A 22960-nucleotide genomic window follows, 5' to 3' on the forward strand; every position below is an offset into this window, starting at 1 on the left:
CCAGAAGAGGGCTGCTGTCCTGAAAAAAACGGGCCGCCAAACTCCACGTGGAATGAAACACTGATCAGAAAATTATCTGATGGCTGCAAACGATGAAGCCAATCTGTAGAGAAAGTGATCAGCAGGTGCTGTCCAGAAAACGCAGCAACAAAGAGACTGCAAATCTGAGAAAAACGCAAAGGAGAGGGTGCTGAAAATAGGGCTGAATCTGGGGCAGCAGAGGAGTCGCTGAACCGGGAGCGATGATACCATGAAAGAGTGCACAGAGCGGAAGCAAAGGGGCACTAGTGTGTGCTAAATAGCGAGTGCAAGAGAGAGAGAGATATGGAGCACCTATGCTGAATATACTGAAGCAAAACAGTCCCAAGCAAGAGACACGGATAGTCTCATAAGTGAGGGAGCAAAATATGTACAAGACTGAATGAAAAGGGAGAGGCCAGCCCCACCTATTTATAGGTGAGGAATCCTGGCCGACTAAGACTGAATATGCTGGCCGGCTGGAGCATATGAGCTGGCCAACTGGTAAAATACCAAAAGAGCTCCGAAAAATCCTAGAAAAATATGGAAAAAAGGGGTGGTCAGCCTACAATCAAGGGCCATACAAAAGGGACCAAAAGGACACCAGAAATGGGCAGAAACTGGGGATGAATGTGCTAACATCTACTTTGTCTTGTTGCTTTCTTGCTTCTGCTTCAACTTTCTCTTCCCATCGCCTGGCCTCACCTTCTCATCTTTGTTGTTCCATCTGAAAGAAAGGAGAGATGAAGTCGGGGATAGCTGATGGAGTTGGTTATGTTGCGCTGGCCTCCAAGAGTTGGAGATGCTCCATGAGAAGTTGATTTTGAGCTCAGAGAAAAAGCTAAGGGATCTTCAGGTGTTAGAAGAGGATGATCTCCTTCGAGGGAGAGATCTTCCTGATGGTGTGTATGTCAAATCCCCACGGATCTCCTCGTAGAGCAATCCTGAAAAACGACTTGAAACCTGCAAAACAAAGCCAAACAACGTGAAGGGGATGCAGGCCTGACTCACCACCCAACCATGACAACCGTGGGCAAAACCCACAAGTCTTGGTTGTCCCCACCGAGCCAAAAACTGAGCTAACTAGCAAGACGCACCGGAAAATCTCTGCCCCGTGACGTCCCATACCGCCACTCAGCTACCCTCGCGGGCCTTGAGACTGCTGCCGGCCTCGACTGCATGAAGCAGGTGCACAACTACACTAGATCTAGGCTCCTGACCGCACAGCTCTCGCAAAGACTCGCGAGACTCTAACCAACTGACTGACCTTGGCCACCCTTTTATAGGCTCTTGGCCGGTCACCGAGCGTCCACACTTGGGTGCCCGCCCATGAGGGCGCCCGCTCGTCAGTCTATCCCTAGTCCAGCTCACCAATCAGCCTGCCTAGCTTCAAGCAACCCCAAGCCTTGAAGCTAGTCTTGTTTGCATGCTGCACACGGTAGATACACTCTGTGCACATGACATACTCCCCTTCCTCTAAAAACTCACTGCTAAGCTCAATAAAAACCCAGGGTAATCCCTCTAAAGGGTAGTCAATGCAAATTCTAACATAGGATTATTGCTTTTTGTGCAATTCCTTTCTCATTTAATCTTACACTTTTCAAGTGCAGAAACTCAAATCTTTTTCCATTAGTTGTGTGACCAGTGGCTGTTGTGATCACAAGACCAAAACTGATCATTGCAAATCTTATAAACAAAGCACGCGTGAAACTAGAGGCGGTTTCCCTTATTTTACAGATCTGAGAAAGGAACAAAGTACTAAGAGAGGGAGAAAAATAGAGAGAAACGTACCTTGGATGGGAAGCATTCAACGCTAAGGCAGGTTCTGCCAAGGGCTTCTCATTTCTTGACACAAGCAGTCTTTAAATCCCAACTGTTCTACCATTTTCCATCCTGCAAGACACATGAATCCTTATGGGGGTTTCATACATATGAGACTGTTTTAAGTATCAACACCCATCTTCAAATATGTTAAGTAGGTGTCCATGCTGCCAACATTCACAGTAAAATGCAAGGTAGTAATAGAAAATCAAAATCACATAGTGTAGATGGGTCCTTCACAAAGTTGAGATGAGGACCACCACAGCCAAACATCCAATATAACCTTTGACATGAGGCGGAGCCAAGACATGAACTTTCAACATGTCACACAAACATGTGGCACCCAACCAAGTGCATTACCAATATAACAGTTTGTTCTCATTCTAAGTAGAAACATCATGTTATAAGAAAATGATCACATTGGCACTGAGGTACTTTCACACTGACATAAGCATGGATCCTCCTGCACATATACCACTAAGAGTATAATAGCTTTAAGACATTCAAGTGCGGTGTATGTGCTGCAACCAGGTCCGAGATACTGACAAAGTAATGCCTCGGTGGAATGATCCAACTACTTGCACATTTTGTCCAATCTCTTGGACCGTGCTTCTCTAGCTTCTCTAATCCTATCCAAATCAATGACATGTTTTTATTTGGAATGTTTAGAGCCTTCACCCATTCGGCCACTTTGGCATGACTTGCCATCATCATCTCCATAGAATTCATTTGCATGGCTCGTGATGGGCATTATAGTCACTTGGATGGCCGTTGTTTCCTTGTGCGTCTTATCAACCAGCATCCCATCTATACATGGGAATGTTGGCGAGTTAGGCCATAGAAATGTTACATAACCAGGCAATGTACTCCCGAGTGTCGGAACTTTGTTTCCTAAGAAAGGCATGCTTGCAATGCCTTTATAATCCAATCGGAGCTTGGCCCTGCGTGTAAGGCTACTCCAGTCTCCCATCCACCTTAAAATGTCCATAAGCATGAATATAGCTAGTGATGAGAATTTTAACACATTTGCCTACTGCACTCTCTTGAAACACTTCTCGCCTCCTTATTACATGCTCGCATATGTAAACAATGGCTTCAAAGCCTCCTTTCTCTCCCTTGCTTTCCATCACAATCGACCACAAGCAACTCCCCACTAACTCAGAAGTTGGCATTACATAATCTCTGTCGCTTGTTCGTTTAATCCACATGTAGTCCCATAAGATACTAAAGGGCAACTTCCCACCATGCACAAGCATCCCAGTCCTCGTCATCAGCAATCCCCTTGGAATTAGAGCTGCCTTGTCCTTAGTCAAACCAGACAATGTCAAAGGTATAGCATTACTCAACATTCTCCACTTGGTTTCTTCAAAACCACGAATGCTATCCTCAAATATACCATTTCTACCCAGCCATTGCTCCATGAAGAACACCACATCCTTAGCAACAAAACCTGTTGCCATTTGTAGCTTATACATCTGATCATCATCCAGCTCAATCTTCTTCTTAGATAGAAGACCACGAGCACTCATGAGCCCTAACCTTGTGTCCACTACAAGAAACTTACTAGCATAAGCATCTGAATGAATTGACCCATGTCCAAACAAAACAGTTTGACATCGTTTGTAGGGACGGGATGCAAATGACTGGAAAGAACAGAAGTTGCCGACCACACTCTGGGCTTATCGCACCGCATATAAAGTGGCCATTAAAAGGACACTATCACCCGTAGGGGACCCGAAACAATAATAATAGACCAACACTTTAGATACCAAACACAGAGCATGAAGACAAGAACATGATTTCACAGCGGAAGAACAATACAATATAAAAATAACACCGCAATGAGCCAGAACGGCAGGCCCCTCGTAGGAACTTCTTTATTCAGATAGAAGCTTTTACAATAAACCAAGGTGCGAGTGCATACAGCACCGGATTTTCCACAAAGCGACAGCAATATTCAGACCAAGCTCTCTTCCAGAGATGAGAGAAAACAGTCCCAAAACAGCCCACAGTTTTATGCTTGTACTCAGGACAGAAGAGGAGAAAGACGTATTTTGCCTGTACTGACCACCAAAGGAACCACCCTTCCTGAGAAGTGAGAACAGCCAGTGTACGGCCTGCTCACAGGTAGCTAGATGATAGAGAAAGTTCACAACTGTATGGCCTGCCTCAATCGCAGCCAGTAGAAAGAGAAAATCAGCTTCTGCTGCAACCAGTCGACCAAGAGATATAGAGAGATATAGAGAAAATCAGCTTCTGCTGCAACCAGTCGACCAAGAGATATAGAGAGAAGAAATCACTCTTTAGCCAGCTTCTGCAGCCTCTAGGTGGAATATAGAAACAATCAGCTATTGTCGGCTAGTTTTTCAGCAGGCGACTAGCAAGAGGGTGCAACTGTATGGCCAGCGCTGAATAGAGGGAGAATGTTCCTGACTACTGCCCCTTCTTCTTTCCACGAATTCAGCCCATTCTCCCTTTTGTTGGAGTCAGCCAGCTCTTTTTAGCCCTTGCTTTTTCCCCTTTTGCCAAAAGTGGCCTTAGCTACCAAAAATAACTACTTTTAAGATTTTTTCCCAAACTTGCTGCGAAGTTACAACTAGGTGCCTCCTTTTGTCCACCTGTAGATGCCCAAAATAATAATATGTCCAGCCCTTCATTAATGATGTGTGAAAACACCGACTTATAAACATTATGTCACTTTATTGATAAAATCCCATGCTGCTCATGCTGTGTGGCCATCTTTCAGGCCAATCCATGCCAGTGAATGCTTCAGCTTTCTTCTGTGGAAAATCCCCGTTCACACCTTGGCTCTACTCAGTGTGTGAAACACTGGTCAAGACTGGTGACAGACACCCTTCAACTTAACATATGACATTGAAGCAGTTATGCCTATGGAATTCTTGGTGCCAAGCTTAAGGGTCACTGTACAAGAAAGGCTCACTGGCAATGTCCTGAGCAATCGGCTCTTTGAGCTTGAGAAACTCGATGAAACACGAAAGGTTGTGTATGGAATGATTGTCAAAAAACTAAGGCGCAAGAAATGGTTTGATGACAGCTTAAGGACAAGGAGATGAACCACGGGGATATGGTCCTCCCCTATAGTACTAAAAATCATAAGAAAAAACTCAAATACAGAGGACTAGGACCTTTTCTAGTGACCAAAATAGCCCCACAAGGCGCAATGCACATTGAAACTCTCGACGGTGTCGAGATGGCCAGTTATTTCAATGGTAGCAAACTGCGACACTACTATGGGCCACTCACACAGAACACCTTAAAGGCCATTTGCCTCAAAAAGGAAGAGCAACAGAAGTTCTCAGCCAGACGAGCTCGCTGAAGCCTCCCGCCTCCACCCTGCGCTGCGCGCCTGCACGCCCCCCCCTTTTCTCTGTCGCCTGTTCGCCCCCCACCTCTCCGCCGGTTCGCCTCTTCACCCCCCGCCTGCCTTCGCTCCCCTCTCCTCGCTGGTGCGCCTCCTCCCTCCTCGCCATTTCGTCCTCTCCTCTCCTCGCCGTTTCGCCTCTTCACTCCCCGCCTGCCTCGCTGCTGCGACTCCCCCCTCCTCCCCATTTCGTCCCCCCCCCCGCCTAGCCGCCTTTTTGTATATTCGCCCCCAACCCACTCTTCGCCTGTTCGCCCCCCCCTCCCCTTTGTCGCCTTTTCGCCCCCCCCCCTTTTCCGCCTGTTCGCGCCAGCGCCCCGCCTCCCCTCCCTTTCGCTTTGTTGCCGCCCCCCCCCCCCCCCCCCCCCCCCCCCCCCCCCCCCCCAGGGCTTCTCCTTCGTTTTCCCCCTCTCCCTCCTCTTTCGTGCTGTTGGTCACCCCCAGGGGGTTTTGTTTTTTCTTCATTTTCATCCGGTCTTCCGCCTCTTTGGGTGCAGCCCGCTCCTTGCAGGTTTTCCGCATTCGCCTCACCTTCGCCTGAGCTTCAGACTCTGATGGAGACTCCTCCCGCCTCGCCTCAGAGGGACTCACCCGCAGCCCCCTCGCCCGCCCCCGAGGACATCCCCATCAGGCTTTCTCTTTCGCCGGAAGAGGAGCCTCACTGCAGAGGTGGAACGCCTCCAGGCTCATTCCACCATCTGCCGTATAGTCGGCACTCGCCCCAGCAGAGGGGAGATCAGGGATCTTCTTCAGGCTCGCCTTCTTGCAGATGTGGGCAAGATCCTTGATGTACAGCTCCTGGGCCGGGGCCATTATCAGATCGAGTTCGAGGCCGCCCAGAGCGTTGCCAAGGTCCTTGCCATGAGTCCTCTGGACATCAGGGGTGCTCGGGCTTTCTTCAGACCTTGGCAGCATGGATTTGACCCAGCAGCGGCGGAGCAGGGAGAGCGCCTCTTCCATATTACAGTTTGTTTCCCTGGTCTCCGTCGGGAGTATCTTCCGCTCCTCTCCAGGCTCGGAGCATTGGTGGGCTCGGTACTAGAGACGGGCCCCTCAACAGCTTCAGTGGTGGCCAGAGCAGCTGGGCTACCTTCGGTCAGAGTGTTGGTGTCTGACATCTCCTCCCTTCGTAAGGTCATTCAGCTACCTAGGATAGGGGGGGGGTGGATAGATCAGAGAGTGGAGTTCTCGGGGCTCCCGAACCAGTGCTTCATTTGCAGGCAGGTCGGTCATCTGGCCAAGGCCTACCCTCGCAGGAGACCTCGACCCTCACCACCGCCGCGGGCTACTGATGGCCCGCCCACAGATTCGGCTCGGTAGGCTGCCTCAGGGACACCTGCTCAGGCCACAGAGACCTCGGAGTGGTAGCCTGGACAGGGGCGCCGCCGAGGGAGACAGCCACAGCAGCACGCACAGAGACCGCTGCAGCAGCAGCCACAGTCTCAGCCTCACTGGGTTCCCGTGAGGAACAGCTTTGCTCCCCTTCAGGAGGAGACCCCTGCAGCGACCGAGGACCAGGAGATGCCAGCTCCCCCTTCTTCACCCCCCCCACCCCCGTCCCCTCCCACCGACTCGTTTCCACCTTCGCCTCCTCCTGCCCCCGCTCCGGTTTCGGCAGCGGCTCCCTCTCCACCTCCCTCGCCTCCCCCTCCTCCCCCTCCGCCCGCCTCACCTTCCCGGGAGACCCTGGCAGTTCCCTGGCGCTCACCTGCAGTCCAGAGAGCGCTGAGCACTAACCTCGCTCGAGCATCACAGAGGAGACCTATGCCGATTAGGGCCTCACGGATTTCATCTATCCGCAGTCGGCTGAGTCGCCTTGGCATTAGACAGCGCTCGGAGGCCTTTGATTATACCTTTACACGGCTTTTTGGAGCAGAGGGCCCCCATGAGCCAGCACCCATTCGAGTTCATGTAGTGATACCTCCGGCCCGCGGGGAGGAGGCACTAGACTCAGCGGTGGCCTTCTCGTTCCCTCTTTGTGGACCTTGTGATCGGGAGTGGACTCTAGAGCTCGCTCTCAGCACTTTGAAGACTCAAGCAGTTGAGTTTTCTCACCACATGAGCGATCTGGAGGTGACTGATGTGATAGGCCGACTTTGGGAGTTGGCTCATTTCTTCTTGGATCCCGGGAGTGTGGATACCTCAGGGATTCGGCATTTGGTCGTGCGCATAGTGGCAGACTTGGCACGCGACCCTGGATATGTGAGTATACACGAGGTTTCTCTGTCAGAGCAGGAGGCAGTCGCCATGGGCCACAGCCACTGGTGCTTGATCCGGGATTCTTGCAGTACACCGGGTGGGCAGATTCGCAGCCGTTCGGATGGGGACTACTCTCCATCCAAGCCGCTTGCGAAGGCCCGCCGTACGGCTGAGACAGCATCCACCTCAGCAGGGCATCCATGAGGATCATCTCATGGAATGTACAGGGCCTTGGCGGAGCACACTTTATACGCTATCGAGGTTGCTTGAGGCAGGAGCTTCAGAGATGCCTGGTTGGTGGCAGCATTGACATTTTGATGATGCAGGAGCACCACTTGGGTGAGAGCAGGATCCGGAGATATGGTTCGGTGATGCCTGGTAGATGGGACACTTTTTGGTCTGCAGGGTTTGGTCCTTTGGGTGGACAGGGAGGAGTATGCATGGTTATTGCAGATGTATGGCGGCAGGCCATTGTGGATCGAGGGATCATTGTGCCTGGTAGAGCACAGTATGTCATTCTGAGGATGCATGATGAGCTATTGGGTGTGCTCAACATCTATGCGCCCAATCATGCTAGTGCCAGAGCAGAGTTCTGGACTCAGGTTACAGATGCATTGCCAGAGGCCACACATTGGTGTGTTGGGGGAGACTTCAACATGCTTGAGGACCCGGCAGATAGGGTGGGAGGCAGTCATGTTACAGTGCACGGCACGGAGCTTGCAGCTTGGGACCGGTTTTGCATGTCACTGAGGATCACTGATGCATGGCAGCATGGGGCTTTCTCCCGGTCTCAGGACAGTCTTAGTTTCTCTCGGTCGGATCGCCGGCAGGGAGGGACTAATCTATCACAGATTGATCGCTTTTATGTGGGCGATTGGTTAGGGGAGCGAGGGGGCTCCGTCGGCATTCTCGCTGGCACCTCATTTTCAGATCATGCGCCAGTTATATTGACATTGGAGGAGGGGACACGGGAGCCCAGCTTGCAGTTGAGGATCCCAGAGAGGGTACTTGCAGATCCCAGTCTCGCTGAGGACATTGAGAGGATCTGGCATGATAGTCAGTGCTCTGACCAGGATGCAGCGGGCCAGTGTGCCCAGGGACTCATTGATCTTAGCTCTTTTCTACACGCTGCAGCTTTGACACGACTGGGAGAGATTCGCGAGCGGGAGCAACGGCTTAGACGTAGCCTTGCTTCGCTGCAGCGCCTTCAGGAGCAGCAGCCTGCATGTGAGTGGGTGGCGTCCCAGCTGAGCCAGGCACGTCAGGAGGTTAGAGAGGTAGAGGAGCAGAGACATGAGTTTTACTATCGTCGTCAGGCCTCTCAGTGGACGCAGCTTGGTGATAGAGTGACTGGGGAGTTTTTTGAGATCACTGGACCCCGTCATGCGCGAGCAGGAGTCCGCCACCTTGGTAGACCGGATGGATCGATAGCTACTGAGCTCGGGGAGATCAGAGCCATTGCCACTGCTTTTTATAGTGACCTGCTTTCAGCGGAGCCGGCCACTGAGGATCGAGATGTTTGCAGACAGACTGTGTGGGCCCATGTGCAGAGGAGGGTCACAGACCATATGCGTACAGTTCTAGGTGCGCCTTTGTCAGAGATTGAGCTTGCCGAGGCCTTGAGGGTCCTGCCGCGACATAGTTGCCCAGGGGAGGACGGACTGACGCCGGCCTTTTTTATGCGCTATTGGGACCTTTTGGGGCCAGGCCTCCGCAGAGGCTTTCAGCATGTTTTGGACACTGGGGTGATGCCGCAGAGCTTTTCAGAGGGCTTGATCTATCTTATCCCCAAGGGGGAGGGAGTATCAGATGACATTCGGCATTGGAGGCCTATTACGATCCTCAATACTCTCTACAAGGTCTTAGCAAAGGCCTTGAGTTTGAGGATCCAGCCCTTCCTGGGGGAGTTGATTCATGCTACTCAGACAGGATTTGTCAAGGAGCGCAGTATCCTTGACAACATCTTTACTTTCTGGGAGGCGACGGCCCGAGCTAGGTTTCTTGGCGAGGACTTGGTCGTGATGCTTCTCGATTTTGAGAAGGCATATGATAGAGTTGATTGGGGATTCTTAGAGGGCACTATGCTTCGCCTGGGCTTTGAGCCAGGATGGATCAGAGGGGTGTCAGCTCTGTATTCCACAGCTCGCAGCCAGGTGCTGATTGCAGGAGGTCGGGGGCCGAGTTTTGAGCTGACCAGATCAGTCCGTCAGGGGTGTCCTCTCGCCCCTTTCCTTTTTCTCTTCTTTGCGGAGGCTATGAGTATGTATTTGACGGCAGAGGAGGTTGGTTTGAGAGGACTTCAGCTCCCAGTCCGGGGGGAGGATTTGCTTGATGCTGAGTTTGCAAACGACACGGGCTTATTTTTGCATGGCCATGAGGCCAATCTTATTCGGGCAGAGCAGTCGCTCCAGGTTTTTAGTGCAGCTTCGGGAGCATTGATCAATTGGCGCAAGACAGTGGCCTTTTGGATCAGTAGTGCTCCCACTCCGGCATGGAGCCCGGACCCCGGTTTTAGATGGATTCCTCCAGGCACAGCAGTGCGGTATTTGGGATGCCAGATTGGCCTCGATTTGTCACCTGAGCAGCAGATTGCCCCGCTTCTTCTGAGTATTCGGAAGAAGCTACTGTATTGGAGTACAGCTCGACTATCCTTGGCTGGGAGGGTGGTGGTGGCAAATCAGGTGCTGTTAGCGACCATGTGGTACATTATGTCTTGCTGGATTTTCTCGAGCTCTTGCATCAGCCAGGTACAGAGGCTGATCAGGAACTTTCTGTGGTCTGGGCGGGACGGTCAGCCAGCTCGGGCAAAGGTTGCATGGGAAGTTATTACACTTCCGCTGGCTCAGGGCGGTTTGGGCATTATAGATCCAGTCGATCAGAGTAGAGCCTTATTGGGGAAGCTTATTGTTCGGGGGTTGCTTCCAGGCGCTGAGCCTTGGAAAGAGCTCCTCTTGCAGCGACTGCAGGCTCGGGCGCCCCCTGCAGGGGGTACTTGGGCACCAGAGATTCGCTAGATCTTCATAGAGATGAGGAGGACAGGCCTCAGTAGAGGATGGGAGGACAGATTTGCTTTGAGTATCCTGAGAGCTTGGGAGCTGCTGAGACCGGGGCTTTCTCAGCGGCCTCCTTCTTGTGTTGAGGAGCGGGCCAGGCAGCCGCTCATCTGGAGCCCAGCGGTTCGTACGGAGCAGGGTCATATGCTTGGTTCTCGGCCTCGTCTAGCCTGGGGACCTTTAGCGGCAGGCCCAGCTCGTAGTTTTGGAGACTGGCAGGCTTTCTGCAGTCTACCAGAGGAGACCCAGGTGGAGAGGCTGAGTCACTTCAGAGGGGGGTTGATTATGAGGGATGATATTCAGGAGGCACTTACAGAGGAGTGGTTCACACCCCTCGAGCCAGTGGCCCCACGGTGGATGGGAGCCTTTACACAGTTGGAGATCCTGATTGCTATCAGAGCCAGCACTGAGGATGGCAGATGCCTTTATTATGAGATTCAGGATGAGGGCAGACTCCAGAGAGTGGAGGTGGAGTCGCCTTTGGTTGCAGAGTGCACCTTTCAGAGGATTCGGGTAGTGGCTGCCGCTTCTCGGAAGTGGCATATTGACCCCGACCCTGCTGATGTGCTCCCGGATTGGCGCATATGGGCATATGCAGCGCGCCCCTTGGCCCGGCTACAGTGGGACCCCGGGGAGTACGAGTGGCATGATCCTTATGCATCCCTTGAGGCCACAGAGATCACTTTTTTCCAGTATACTGTTCGGCTGGGACGGCATATTTTGACGGCGAGGAGGACGGTTTCTCCAGCGGCAGCGGGGCATTGGCGATTGCAGGGACTTTCACATGAGTTCCTGGAGGATTTCTGGGCTCGGCTCTGGGCTAGTCGACAGGCCCGCAGGATCTCGGCTTTTCAGTGGCTGGTCGCCCACAGGGGCTCAGCAGTTGGCACTTGGCTTGTTTACAGCGGTCTTCCGGCGGCCTGCGTCCGATGCGGCCACCCTATGGAGACACAGAGACATTGCCTTTGGGACTGCCCTCAGGCACAGCAGATTTGGCTGCGGATGCTGCGTATTCTGGCCCCCCTCTCTCCAGAGGGTATGTTTACGTGGGGTGCCGCTGCTTGGTCGACTTCGTCAGGGCCTGCTATGGGCTATGAGATGGAGCAGGGCAGTCAGGCCATCAGATTTATTAGGGGCCAGCCTCGCCTGGTTCCGGCACCGGATTTCTCGTCCGCCAGCTGGACACAGGAGAGGGATTTACGATGGGAGCTCCTCAGCAGCCTCACCATCTGGTTCACCTGGAGGGCCCGGTGCTTTACGGCCTTTGAGGGGAGATTAGAGCCACCAGCAGAGACTGTTCGGGGGATTTGGCAGGAGTTGATCCACACCCTGCGAGGACAGTACGACCGCATCCGGGGAGACTCGGATGAGGCGATCTTACGGCGCCAGGCCTTTCACGCCACTTGGCGCTGCGGCCCGTTCTACACCCTACACACGGGATCCCCCCGTTGGCACTACAGGCCACCTGTTTGGCTCTTCCCCCCCCCTATTGTATGATTTAGCCGCTCAGTTCTTTATACTGATGCTTGTACTTTACAGCACCTAGGGAGAGTCTCCCGGGCTGCCATGATGTATTCACTGCTCTTCTCTCTCTTAGGAGCAGGAGAGATCTTTTGTAGCCCTACGGGCGTTTTTACATAACTAATGAAAGGATCTTTTCTCGGAAAAAAAAAAAAAAAGGAAGAGCAACAGAAACACAATGAAATGAAAAAAACAGCACAATGAGAAGCTAAGGAACGGCACGAGAAACTTAGAGACCAACAAATCACAGTAAACATGGCTCAAGTAATTGGCCTTGAGGAAGAGGACTGGAAGTGAATCCTGCTCATTTGTGGTTAGGAATGACCACTCCGACAAGTTTCACCCAAAAGTTGCCCTTGTTGATACGGGTGCTAACCATAATTTGATATCCTATGACACGTGGATTTCTATCGGGAAGCCAACCTTACTCCACACCCCAGCCACCATCACTACCGTCGCTTCGCATCAACACAAGTTTGCTTGATATGAACACAATGCAAACTGAAGGGTGCTTCAGAGCCCTCCTCTGTGAAGGCACCAAAACAATGATGTGTCGGGGAAACTCGCCTCTACAGCTCGTCCAACCACACCACCGTGAGGAGGAAACTAGCAACCAGCACCACAACACCAGCACAAACACCAAATCACAACACCAATCCACTTGGCTGATGTCCCCTAACCTCCAGCTGACACAGGCAGATGCCTGAATACTCTCCAAACTCCTCACACTAGCACAACTGATACCTCCAACTGTCCTGCCAGATCAGTTCTAACTTCCCACAGCCCTGGTCTTCACTCCCAAGCCTTCAACTGACCTCAGCTGACAATCTACTGACCAAAAACATCCCCAGTTGACACTCAGCTGATCAATTCTGACTGTATATTGATTCGGATTCCGGCTACTGACCCCAGTCAAAAGAATTTCCTCCAAGCTTCCTCAAAGTTCCTCCAACCCTAACAATCTTCAAAAACTTTCTTTGAGCCTCACAAAACTTGTCAACTGACCCCTACTGACTCACGACTGACTGGAACCTAACCCAACTATCCCAGCTGACTCAATTCTGAGTTAGCCCACAGCACTCCAGTGTCTTCTAGCACCTCCAATCCCTCAAAAAACTCAAATCACACCAAGACTCAACTTCACACTTCCAAGGTTGATAGCAGCTAACTGCCCGCCGACTCTGGAACCCTCCAAACCCAACAAGTATGCCATTCTAACTGCTGCTAACCGACTGAAATTCTGACACTTAGACAAACCAAGAACTTTCCCCTTCAACCCAAAGAGACCAAAGCTACCCTTGTACACCCTCAACTGACTCTTATTGGTCCACCTGATCCAAACTGATCAATTCTTGACCTGACACAGCCCTCAGCTGACACAGACCATCCAATCCGCAATTTATCAGACTGACCGACAGACCTCTGATGGTCAGCCCAAAGTTCATAGGCTTCAAACAAGATAAAAAGTATCCTTTCACAACATCAGCTGACCAAACCCAACACACAGCTGACTCAGCCAGATCCTACTGACCCAAAATCTAAGCTTTTTGGTTCACAGCTGTCTCACTAGACCTTAGAACTTCACTCACACTTGTATTTTCTCAACAATATCAAACCACACAGCAAAAGTAGAGCAAAATCAACTCAACCATCCAAAAAACATAAGGAACCTCTTGCATATAGATGAAAATTCAGCCTATCTCAACAACCGTGAGACTTGGGGTACCAACAGAAGAGAGAGAGAGAGAGCAACAAGAACAAAGGGGATCCACCACAAGATTCTCTACAAGAGTTCTTCAAGCCCTGTATCCTCAAATTCCACAAAAAACCAGCAACAAAGGGCTCTGCAGCCAATCCTGCAGGCCTTCCACCATCAAACACAGCAGAGAACATTGAACAAAGCCTTGGGCTAGATCAAGTTCCAACAGAGATGATGCAGCTTCACAAAGATGCAACTTCACAGAGATCCTAGGGCGCCATCCTCCTACAAGATCCTCTATCACCTCCTGCATTCTCTGCCCTGGCTAGACCCAATCTTCCTCAATCCAATCCCATGTCGACTCCCAAACAAAACATTGTATCCGCAGTTTTCTTTGGTCGGGTTTGGATGGCACCACAGACACTCGTGCCAGGGTAGCTTGGCTCATAGTTATTCAGCCCAGACGAGAGTGGGGGCTGAATATTATTGATCCGGATGTTCAGTGCAGGGCGTTGCTCTGCAAACTTGTGGTCAGAGGTTTCCTACCAGGCACTGAGCCTTGGAAGGATTTTTTCTTATCTCAAATTTCCAAATGTACACCCCGTGTTGAGAGAGATTGGTTGCCCAGCAGAGTTTTTGTTCACAGAGGCTGATATCAGGGCACCATCTTCCCCTCTTATTGCAGCCATTGTCAGAGCATGGAGAAGCATGAGACCATTTTTGCGACAAAGGCTTCCTAGGTCTTTGGATGGGGCTGACCGACAACCTATTATGTGGAACGAGTTCATCAGGGATGAGGCTGGTCAGTAACTTGGTGCATCTCGTTACATGGAGTGGTCAGGATGGGAGAGATGTGCATACATAGTTCTTGCTTGGAAGACCCTTAAGGGACTTCCAAAGGATCGGAGAGTTGCATCCATTCAACATCTTAGGGGCTCTCGCGTGTATTGATCAAATTGTTGCAGCTATTCCGCATGAGTGGCTCTCTAGGACCTTTCATGGAGACTATCATCCAAGTTGGCTGGGAGTCTTTTCGAGGATAGGCATACCTCTGCAAGTCATTGCTCTCCCGGGCCAAGAGGCTACAGATTGCATCGTTTATTCTATCATGCCTCGAGGGAGATTGAGGAGATGTAACATGGAGGGGATCATCCCAAATACTAGGCTTAGTCCAGTGAGGATTGTTGGTCATTCAAGGAAGCATTGGGTCATTGACCTGGAACTATTCGGCCCTCCTAGCTCTATTTTACATGATGAAGCCCATGCCCAGACACCACACAGGTGGAAGAAGACATGGGGACAGGGTCCATAAGGTTTGATTAAGAAAAAGCACCATTCTTGGTCAAAAAGCAAGAAAAAAGCAAAAAGTCAAACAAGGTTGACCATGAGCCAAGGGCACCATTGGAAAGAGGGGACTGAGCCAACCAAAAAGCTAAAAGCCACTTTTTCAAAAAGCAGCTCTAGGCCAAAAAGCAAGGCCCTGAAGCTAGAAAAGCAAAACAAGAACTTTGGACTAAAGTTGAGTAATATTTTACTATTAAAAAGACCAAAAGCAAAGTAAAAGGCAAAAGCAAAGCAAAAGCATCACTTTTTGGCAAAAAGCAAGGCTTCCCCAAGTATAAAAGAAGCATGAGCCTCTCTTGAGCACCATCTTCATTGAAGCGTGGAGATCATCTTCTCCATTATCATCTATGAACCAAAACATGGAGTTTTTCATCGCTACGCACTGATTTTAGAGCGCTTCCATCAACTACACTGCCATGTCATCATTTGTCTGTACAACTGTACGGGCAGAAAATTTCAAAAACCCTAAAACTGCTCCAAAAATCCTAAAAATTGCTTTTTGGAGGTTTTTATCTCCCGAAAACCATTAAAACAAGTTTATATTAGTTTTCTTGCCAGAAAGAGCTTTTCCATTTTTTCGTCATCGACAAGGCTATAGGAGTTGTGGAGATTACTACTCATGGGATGAGTGAGTGTTTCTTGGACTTGGACTTGGAATTCGAACTTGGATATGAACTTGGACTTGGACATTGGATTGGGACTTGGACTTGGATTCATTGGATTTGGATATTGGATCTGGTACTAGCCCGGTGAGAGATACTTGTGGGTCATCCCCGTGATGTGCTCAGCATCAAAGATCTTGTGTCTCGACATCGACTTAGATATCCTACATCTCTGTTTGTTTTGTATTCATTGATTGTATTGATCCTGCCCAACGTGCCCATGGTTTGTTCTTGAATAAATTCCTGAAAGGAGGCGGGGCCTATTCCCCGCTCAATGTGGTGTATTGTGCAAGATCCCTATTCCCTTCTCTCTCTCCTCTCTCTCTCTCTATATATCTTTATCTCTTGGACACATGGTTAAGTCCGTCATTGCACGTCCTGTTGGGCTTACAATGGTATCAGAGCACGATTTCTCTTGAAGAAACTTTCTTGGGGTGACACAGCCATGTCAAGAGCAAAGAGAGACCAAGGGCCTAATGAAGGGAAAAACTATGAGGCCAATACACGACTTCAGGATGGGAATCAGGGTCATCAGAAGAGTATCATGACTTTCAACAGTTCACGCGATTTCTCAGAGACGAAGAAGTCCTTGCTTGGAGAACCAAGAGGAAACAGGACCAAAAGAAGGGCTCAAATGTTTGAAGATTTGATCAAGGATCAAGCCACCGAGAAGCCAAAGGAGTTGAAGCTGCTAAAGCTTATCTTTGTGCCAAAGGAATCACCATTGCAGAAGGATCTACAGCTACCCATTCCATTTCTCGTGAAGGAAAGAGGGAGGCCATTCCTAGGCCTGCTATCTTATATCTTCGATTACTTGGTTCACCCTTTCAGTTTGACCATCGGTCTCAAGGTGGTAAGCTGCGCTGAAATCCAAGAAAGTTCCTACTGCGTCGAAAAATGCAGTCCAGAATCTTGACATGAACTTGGGATCTCGATCACTTACTATTCTCCTGGGTAGGCCATGCAATCTAAAGATTTCCTTGAGGAACCCTCTGGCCACATCCACTGCAGTGTAGGTTTCTTTTACTGGAATCAAATGGCCAACTTTGGTTAGTCTATCAACTACCACGAAGATGGAGTTGTAACCTGATTGCACTGAAGGTAATCCAGTAATAAAATCCATACTGATACATTCCCACTTCTCGTATTCAGGGGGTCTGAAGAGAGGAAACCTAACAGATAGCTTCCTGCAACAACTCTTCAAATCCTCATCTTCATCTCCCCCAGCATCAAGCCTCTCTGTCAAATTTTGCAGCTAACATCTGCATATTTCCTTTCTCTTTCTTACTCCCTCTCACAGTCATCTTCTTCAAACACAAGTACTCCATCTTCTGGTCCCTTCTTTCTCCCTCGTGTACCTGTCTCTGCGCCACTGCATATATCAATCTGCATTCCCTCTTCCTCTTCAACGCAACTCCAAACCAAAGTCTCCCTATACAAAAAACAAAAGCTCCTTCTCTCACCAAAGCAAAAGGCCTCCCAACCTTTTCTTACCTTCCTTCCCACGAACAAGAGGCAATAAACCAAGCCGAGGCAAGCAATACCTGATTAGCCACCAAAGCTCTGGAGGCTGAATCTAATCTCCTGAAGCTCCAATGAAGAAGCTTCTTCCGGATGCTCATAAGTACCGGAGCAAACTGCTATGCAAGAGAAATATCAACCCCAACCTGGCATCCCAAATATACAGCAGTGCATCCTCTACTGATCCAAGTAAACCCAAGCTCTGCACCCCAAGCAACTCTCGGTGGGTCACTAATCCAAAGCCAACAGATTTGTGCCAATTAATGAGTGCGCCTGCTGCCAAACAAAACTCTTCCAGTGCTATCCTGAAGGAACATAAGCATATGTGTGAGGCCTCCAAGAACATGGTTGTGTCATCAGCTAACTCAAAGTCAACCAGCTCCTCTTGACTACGAAGAGGCAACCTCAATCCAGAAATACCAACATTGGAGCGGAGGAAGATGCTCATGGCCTCTGCAACTATGATATATAATAATGGGGCTAAAGGGCAACCGTGCCGTACTGAGCGAGAGATCTGAAACCGCTCTTCTCTATCGCCGCAAGCGAGCACACTACTATGGGAATCACGATACATGCATGAAACTCCCTTGATCCATCTCTGAGAGAAACCCATATGGCTAAGAGTACTCTCAAGGAAGTCCCAATCCACTCTATCATAGGCCTTCTCAAAACCCAAGAGCAAAATGGCTAAGGGCTGATCATTCCATGACCTCCCAAAATGAGAAAATGTTATCAAAGATGCTCCTTCTCTGTAAGAATCCATTTCGAGTATCATGAATGACATCCTGCAAAATTGGTTGCAATCTAATGCTCACTGCCTTAGCAAGAATCTTATATGCAGTCCCAAGTAAGGTGATAGGTCTCCACTGGCCAATCAATGTCTTATCCCTACTCTTAGGGATAAGATAGATAAGTCCCTCAGTGAGAGGAGAAGGCATAGAACCTGTGTCCCACATCTCCTAGAGAGCCGATGTGATATCATCCCCAATCTCATCCCAAAAAGTAATGAAAAAAACAGGAGAGAGGTCATCCTCCCCTGGACGCTTACCATGAGGTAAGGCATGAAGAGCGTGACTGAACTCCTGCATAGAAAAAGGGGCATCCAGAATGGCACACATCTCCTCAATAATCAAACGTGGTAATGCATTCCAAACCTTCCTCTACGACCTATGTCTCAAGTCAGAGTGAGGCTTAGCACTAAGAAGCTCGCGATAGAAATCAATGGCAGTCTGTCTAACCATAAGAGGATCTGAATGAAGAGTGCCATGTGAATCCTGCACAACTGCCTGACACTATCTCTGGCATGAGATGGATCGTGAGTACTAAAGAAATGTTTGTTGCATCTTCCACTCATCTAGGTCCAAAAGGATTCCAGGGTGTGGTAACGGTAGCACGCTGCTCAAGAGAGTGATGAAGCTCGGCCCTAACAGTACATAAAGAATCTGCAACCCATTGAGCATGAGGATGTTTCTCGTGCTCTTTCTGCAAGGCAGCCACTCTACGTCTAATAGCCCTTTCTAAATCCAAGGCCTCTTGCCTCTTAGAAATGACACGTGTGATGAAAGTCACTAATATCACAGAGAGCAGAGGTTAGGCTTTGCGAGGCCTGCAAGAAATCATGAGATCTCCAAATATCAAGCATGCGACGTGATAGCTCTGCATCTGAGACCAAATGATTAGGGATGCATACATGGGGTGCTATGTCGAATCCCCACGGATCTCCTCGTGATCGTTCTTGGTACGAGACTCGAATCCTACAAACAAACGAACAAACAAACAAGGGGGTGCAGGCCTGACTCACCTCCCAACCATGACAACCGTGGGCAAGCCCACCGACTTGGTTGTCCCCTCTGAGCCACGAGTTGAGCTAACTAGGTTGATGTACCGACCAATCTCCTCCTCGCGACGTCCCATACCGCCACGAAGCTACCCTTGTGGGCCTCGAGATTGCTGCCGGCCTCAGCTGCGTAAAGCAGGTGCACGTCTGCACTAGATCCAGGCTCCAAGACCATAGAGCTCTCACAAACTCGCGAGACTCTCTATATCCCAATAACTAACCTTGGCCACCCTTTTATAGGCTCTTGGCCGGTCATCGGGCGTCCACACTTGGGCGCCTGCCCGTCCATACTTGGGTGCCCGCTCGTTAGTCTATCCCTAACTCAGCTCGTCAATCAGCCTGCCTAGCTCCAAGCTTCCCCATGCCTCGAAAGTAGTCTTGCGTGCGTGTAGCACACGGTAGATACACACTGTGCACATGACATACTTCCCTTCCTCTAAGAGCTCACTCCTGAGCTCACTAAAAAGCCAGGGTAATCTCTCTGAAGAGTAGTCAATGTCTCCCATGTAGCGTCCTCCTCAACACGATCCTTCCACTTGATCTTGTATTCCGTGATAAGCGTATTACGCAATCGTCTTTCAGGTTCGTGCGGAACAAATGTCATGTCCTCGACATCTATAATTTCTTGAGGAGTAACTAACTGATCTGCTCCACCCAATACTTCCTTAAGTCTACTGACATGAAATACAGGATGAACTTTCACATGAGAAAGCAAATCCAATTCATATGCAACTGAACCAATCCATCGTGTAATACGAAATGGTCCACAGTATCTAAGGGATAATTTCGGAGATCGACCTGTCCGTAAAGTCTCGGAATCTTTCGGAACTCGCAAATACACCATCGTTCCTTCAGAGAACTCTTTGGGTGGAAAAATTCAAAGATAAATCTGTTAATGCAATTCTACAAATTGGATATGAAGGAAAGTGAACCTTTAATCACACACGTGCTGCATCATGCTGAAGTCCTGAGAATCCTACTGTAACAGGTGATCTAGGTTGAAAACCATACATAAGCATGAAAGGACTAAAACCTGTACTCGTATGCTTAGTACTGTAATATGCAAATTCTAACATAGGAAGATAATCCTCCCATGAACTCTGCCTTTTGGATACATATGCTCGAAGCATATCCTCCAAAATCTGATTCACTCTTTCAGTCTGGCCATCAGATTGAGGATGATCAGAGGAACTCAAATTCAAAGTTGTTTCCAACTTCTCAAAAACAAGTTTCCAAGTCACTCGTAAACTTAGAGTCCCTATCACTGACTATGTCCTGCGGTAACCCGTACAGTCTAAACAATTGCTCGATAAACTGCCGTGCTAATTGCGTAGCTGTAATAGTCTTCCAGGTCGATAAAAATCTAGCCATTTTTGTCAAGCGATCTACCACAACCCAAATAGAATCGTGGCCGTGATGTGTTCTTGGCAATCCGGTAATAAAATCCATGGAAATACTTTCCCATTTATTACTTGGGATTTGCAAAGGATGCAACAACCCAACCTGTCTAAAGCGTTCAGCTTTATTTGCCTAACAAATTTGACACTTGAGAACATAACCTTCTATATATCCTTTCATCTTTGGCCAATAAAAAGTGTGTTTCACTAATGATAACATCATGTGTACCCCAGGGTGTCCAGCAGAAGGAGTGTCGTGACACTCCTTAAGAATCTTGGACCTAATGTCCGGGATTTGTGGTACACAAATTTTGTCATTACGGAATAGTAAACCATTCCGAATCATCCACTGGCCTCCTGCAGCCTGAATGATAGACAACTCAGTCATTGAGTCTTGGTCAATCAATGAGCTCCCGTCCTGGATCTTCTGCCAAAATAGACCAAAATAACTATCAGTCCTGTAAAGCTCTCTCAATGATTGAAATAAGTCAGTAGAAATCTCGGTGAACGACAAAGTATTCACCTCTCTAATTCGACTAAGCGCATTTGCAATACTATTCATGGACCCTTTCCGATAACGGATCTCAAAATCAAAATCTTGCATTAACTCCGTCCAATGAGCTTTCCTTCCTCTCAAATCATCCGCATTACACACATACTTGATTGACTGATGATCAGTCAATACCACAAACTTGGAGCCATATAAATAATGTCTCTAAACCTTGAGAGCATGAATCACAGCATAAAGCTCCTTCTCAAGGGTTGGCCAACGAGATTGAGTGTCGTCTAGCTTTTTACTTTCAAAAGCAACCGGTCTACCATCTTGAAATAAAGCAGCCCCAATAGCATAGTCACTGGCATCAGTTTCAAGAACATAAGGCTGACTAGGATCACGCAATGCTAAGATAGGTGCTTCCTTGACTTTATCTTTCAAAAGTCTGAAGGCCATATCCAAATCGTTATTCCAAGTGATAGGCTGATTTGACTTACGTCCACGACCTTTCAATAAGTCGGTCATCGGTAGTGTGAGCTGAAAGTACTCCCGCACAGATTTCCGAAGAAAAACTACAAAACCGAGAAAAGAACGAAGTTGTTTCACTGTTCGCGGTATAGGCCAGTCCAGAACCTTCTGAACTCGGTCATAGTTAATGCTCAATTCATCTCGAGTGATCTTGTGTCCCAAGTAAATGATGTCGGTCATAAAGAACTCACATTTACTTAACTTAGCATATAGTCGATTCTATCTTAAAATAGATAAGACAATCGTGAGGTGTCGGACATGATCCTCAAGAGTACGCAGGAACACCACCACAAATTTTTCCAAATGTTCACGAAAAAGATCGTTCATCATTTGTTGGAAAACAACGTTCTTCCTTCTTGAGCTTTAAAGCCCTAAGGAGTCGTTTCTTCTTCGCTGGTGTCGAACTGGAATTCTTCGAAGGTTGGTCCGAAGACTTGCCTTCAGTCGTGTTAGCCATAGGTGTGGAGAACTTTCTTTTATGCTTGTTCCCCTGCTCGGTAACGGGTTTCGACTTGGAAGAGACCATTGTATCATCATAGATACGAGCTGAATGAATGGCCTCGTCCAATGTTTTACATTTGTTATTTTTAACCTGTAAACGGTATGAGTCTGGTAAACCAGCTACAAAGAACCCCAAAAGAGTAGTGGGATCCATCTTTGTAGCTTTTATCTGCAAGTCCCTAAACTTCTGAAGGTAGACCTCATAAGTGAGGTGCTGCGAGGACTTGCCACTTATGTAGCCACGTGTCCACGATCTCCTTGGTGCGCTGCTTTTACTCGCCCTCGAACAGTTCCGGAGTAATGTTGGGGCCTAAAGCAGAAGCCAAGGTATCCATACCCGATAGAGTTCTGCAAAGCTTGCATCTGGGCTGCGATTTGTGCCTTACGTTCCGACGAAGAAGCTTCGAGAGCTATTTTGAACTCTTGGAAATCTGATTTTGACACAATCGTCAAAAAGATCGGCATCGGTATCTTCCGTAGCCGGCAAGCTTTCGCGTTCCACAAGGGGCTCCAACTCCGATTCTTGGGTCGACATCGTGAAGAGGGTAAGGGGAGAGAAAATTCGATCTTTGCACAATGAAAGTGCAAGGGAACTTGAGAGCTTGAGAGCTTGAAAACTTGAGAGATGTGTGGCAAGAAGCCCACTGAAGGTGTTTATAAAGGTTTCCCTAAAAGCTAAAAATCCCCAAAAGCTATTTGTAGCTTTTGCTTTTGTGTTTATATATATATATATATATATATATATATATATATATATTCTATTTTCTTTATATATAAAAAAAACATCTTGAAACCTTGGAGGAGAGGTTTTTAAACTTTTTTTAAAAAAAATTAACCTTTAAAAAAAAAACGAAAGCCCAAAAAAGGCATGTGCTTTCCTGTTTTTTTTTTTATCTCTTTCCTCCTGGATTAACCCCGCCGGTGTACTGCTGTCGTCACCTTCGCTGCCGGTGTTTGCTGTCCAGCGTCTGCGCCATCCTCTCG

At 48.7% G+C, this 22960-nt stretch overlaps 1 protein-coding gene across 2 annotated transcripts in view; it reads right to left on the minus strand.

Annotated features, from left to right (window-relative positions):
* The window catches only part of LOC147608486 (uncharacterized), a 73614-nt gene that overhangs the window by 42874 nt on the left and 7780 nt on the right, over positions 1-22960 (minus strand). For both annotated transcript variants that reach the window (XM_086789328.1, XM_086789329.1), the window contains exon 3: positions 1810-1911. In XM_086789328.1, coding sequence (XP_086645454.1) covers positions 1832-1911 — 80 coding nt within the window. In that variant the 3' untranslated portion in view covers positions 1810-1831. The remainder of the gene's footprint in view (positions 1-1809; positions 1912-22960) is intronic.

Source organism: Cibotium barometz, chromosome 53, assembly GCF_041138505.1.
Source record: "Cibotium barometz isolate CiBa-2024 chromosome 53, ASM4113850v1, whole genome shotgun sequence".
NCBI classification, from domain to species: Eukaryota; Viridiplantae; Streptophyta; class Polypodiopsida; order Cyatheales; family Cibotiaceae; genus Cibotium; species Cibotium barometz.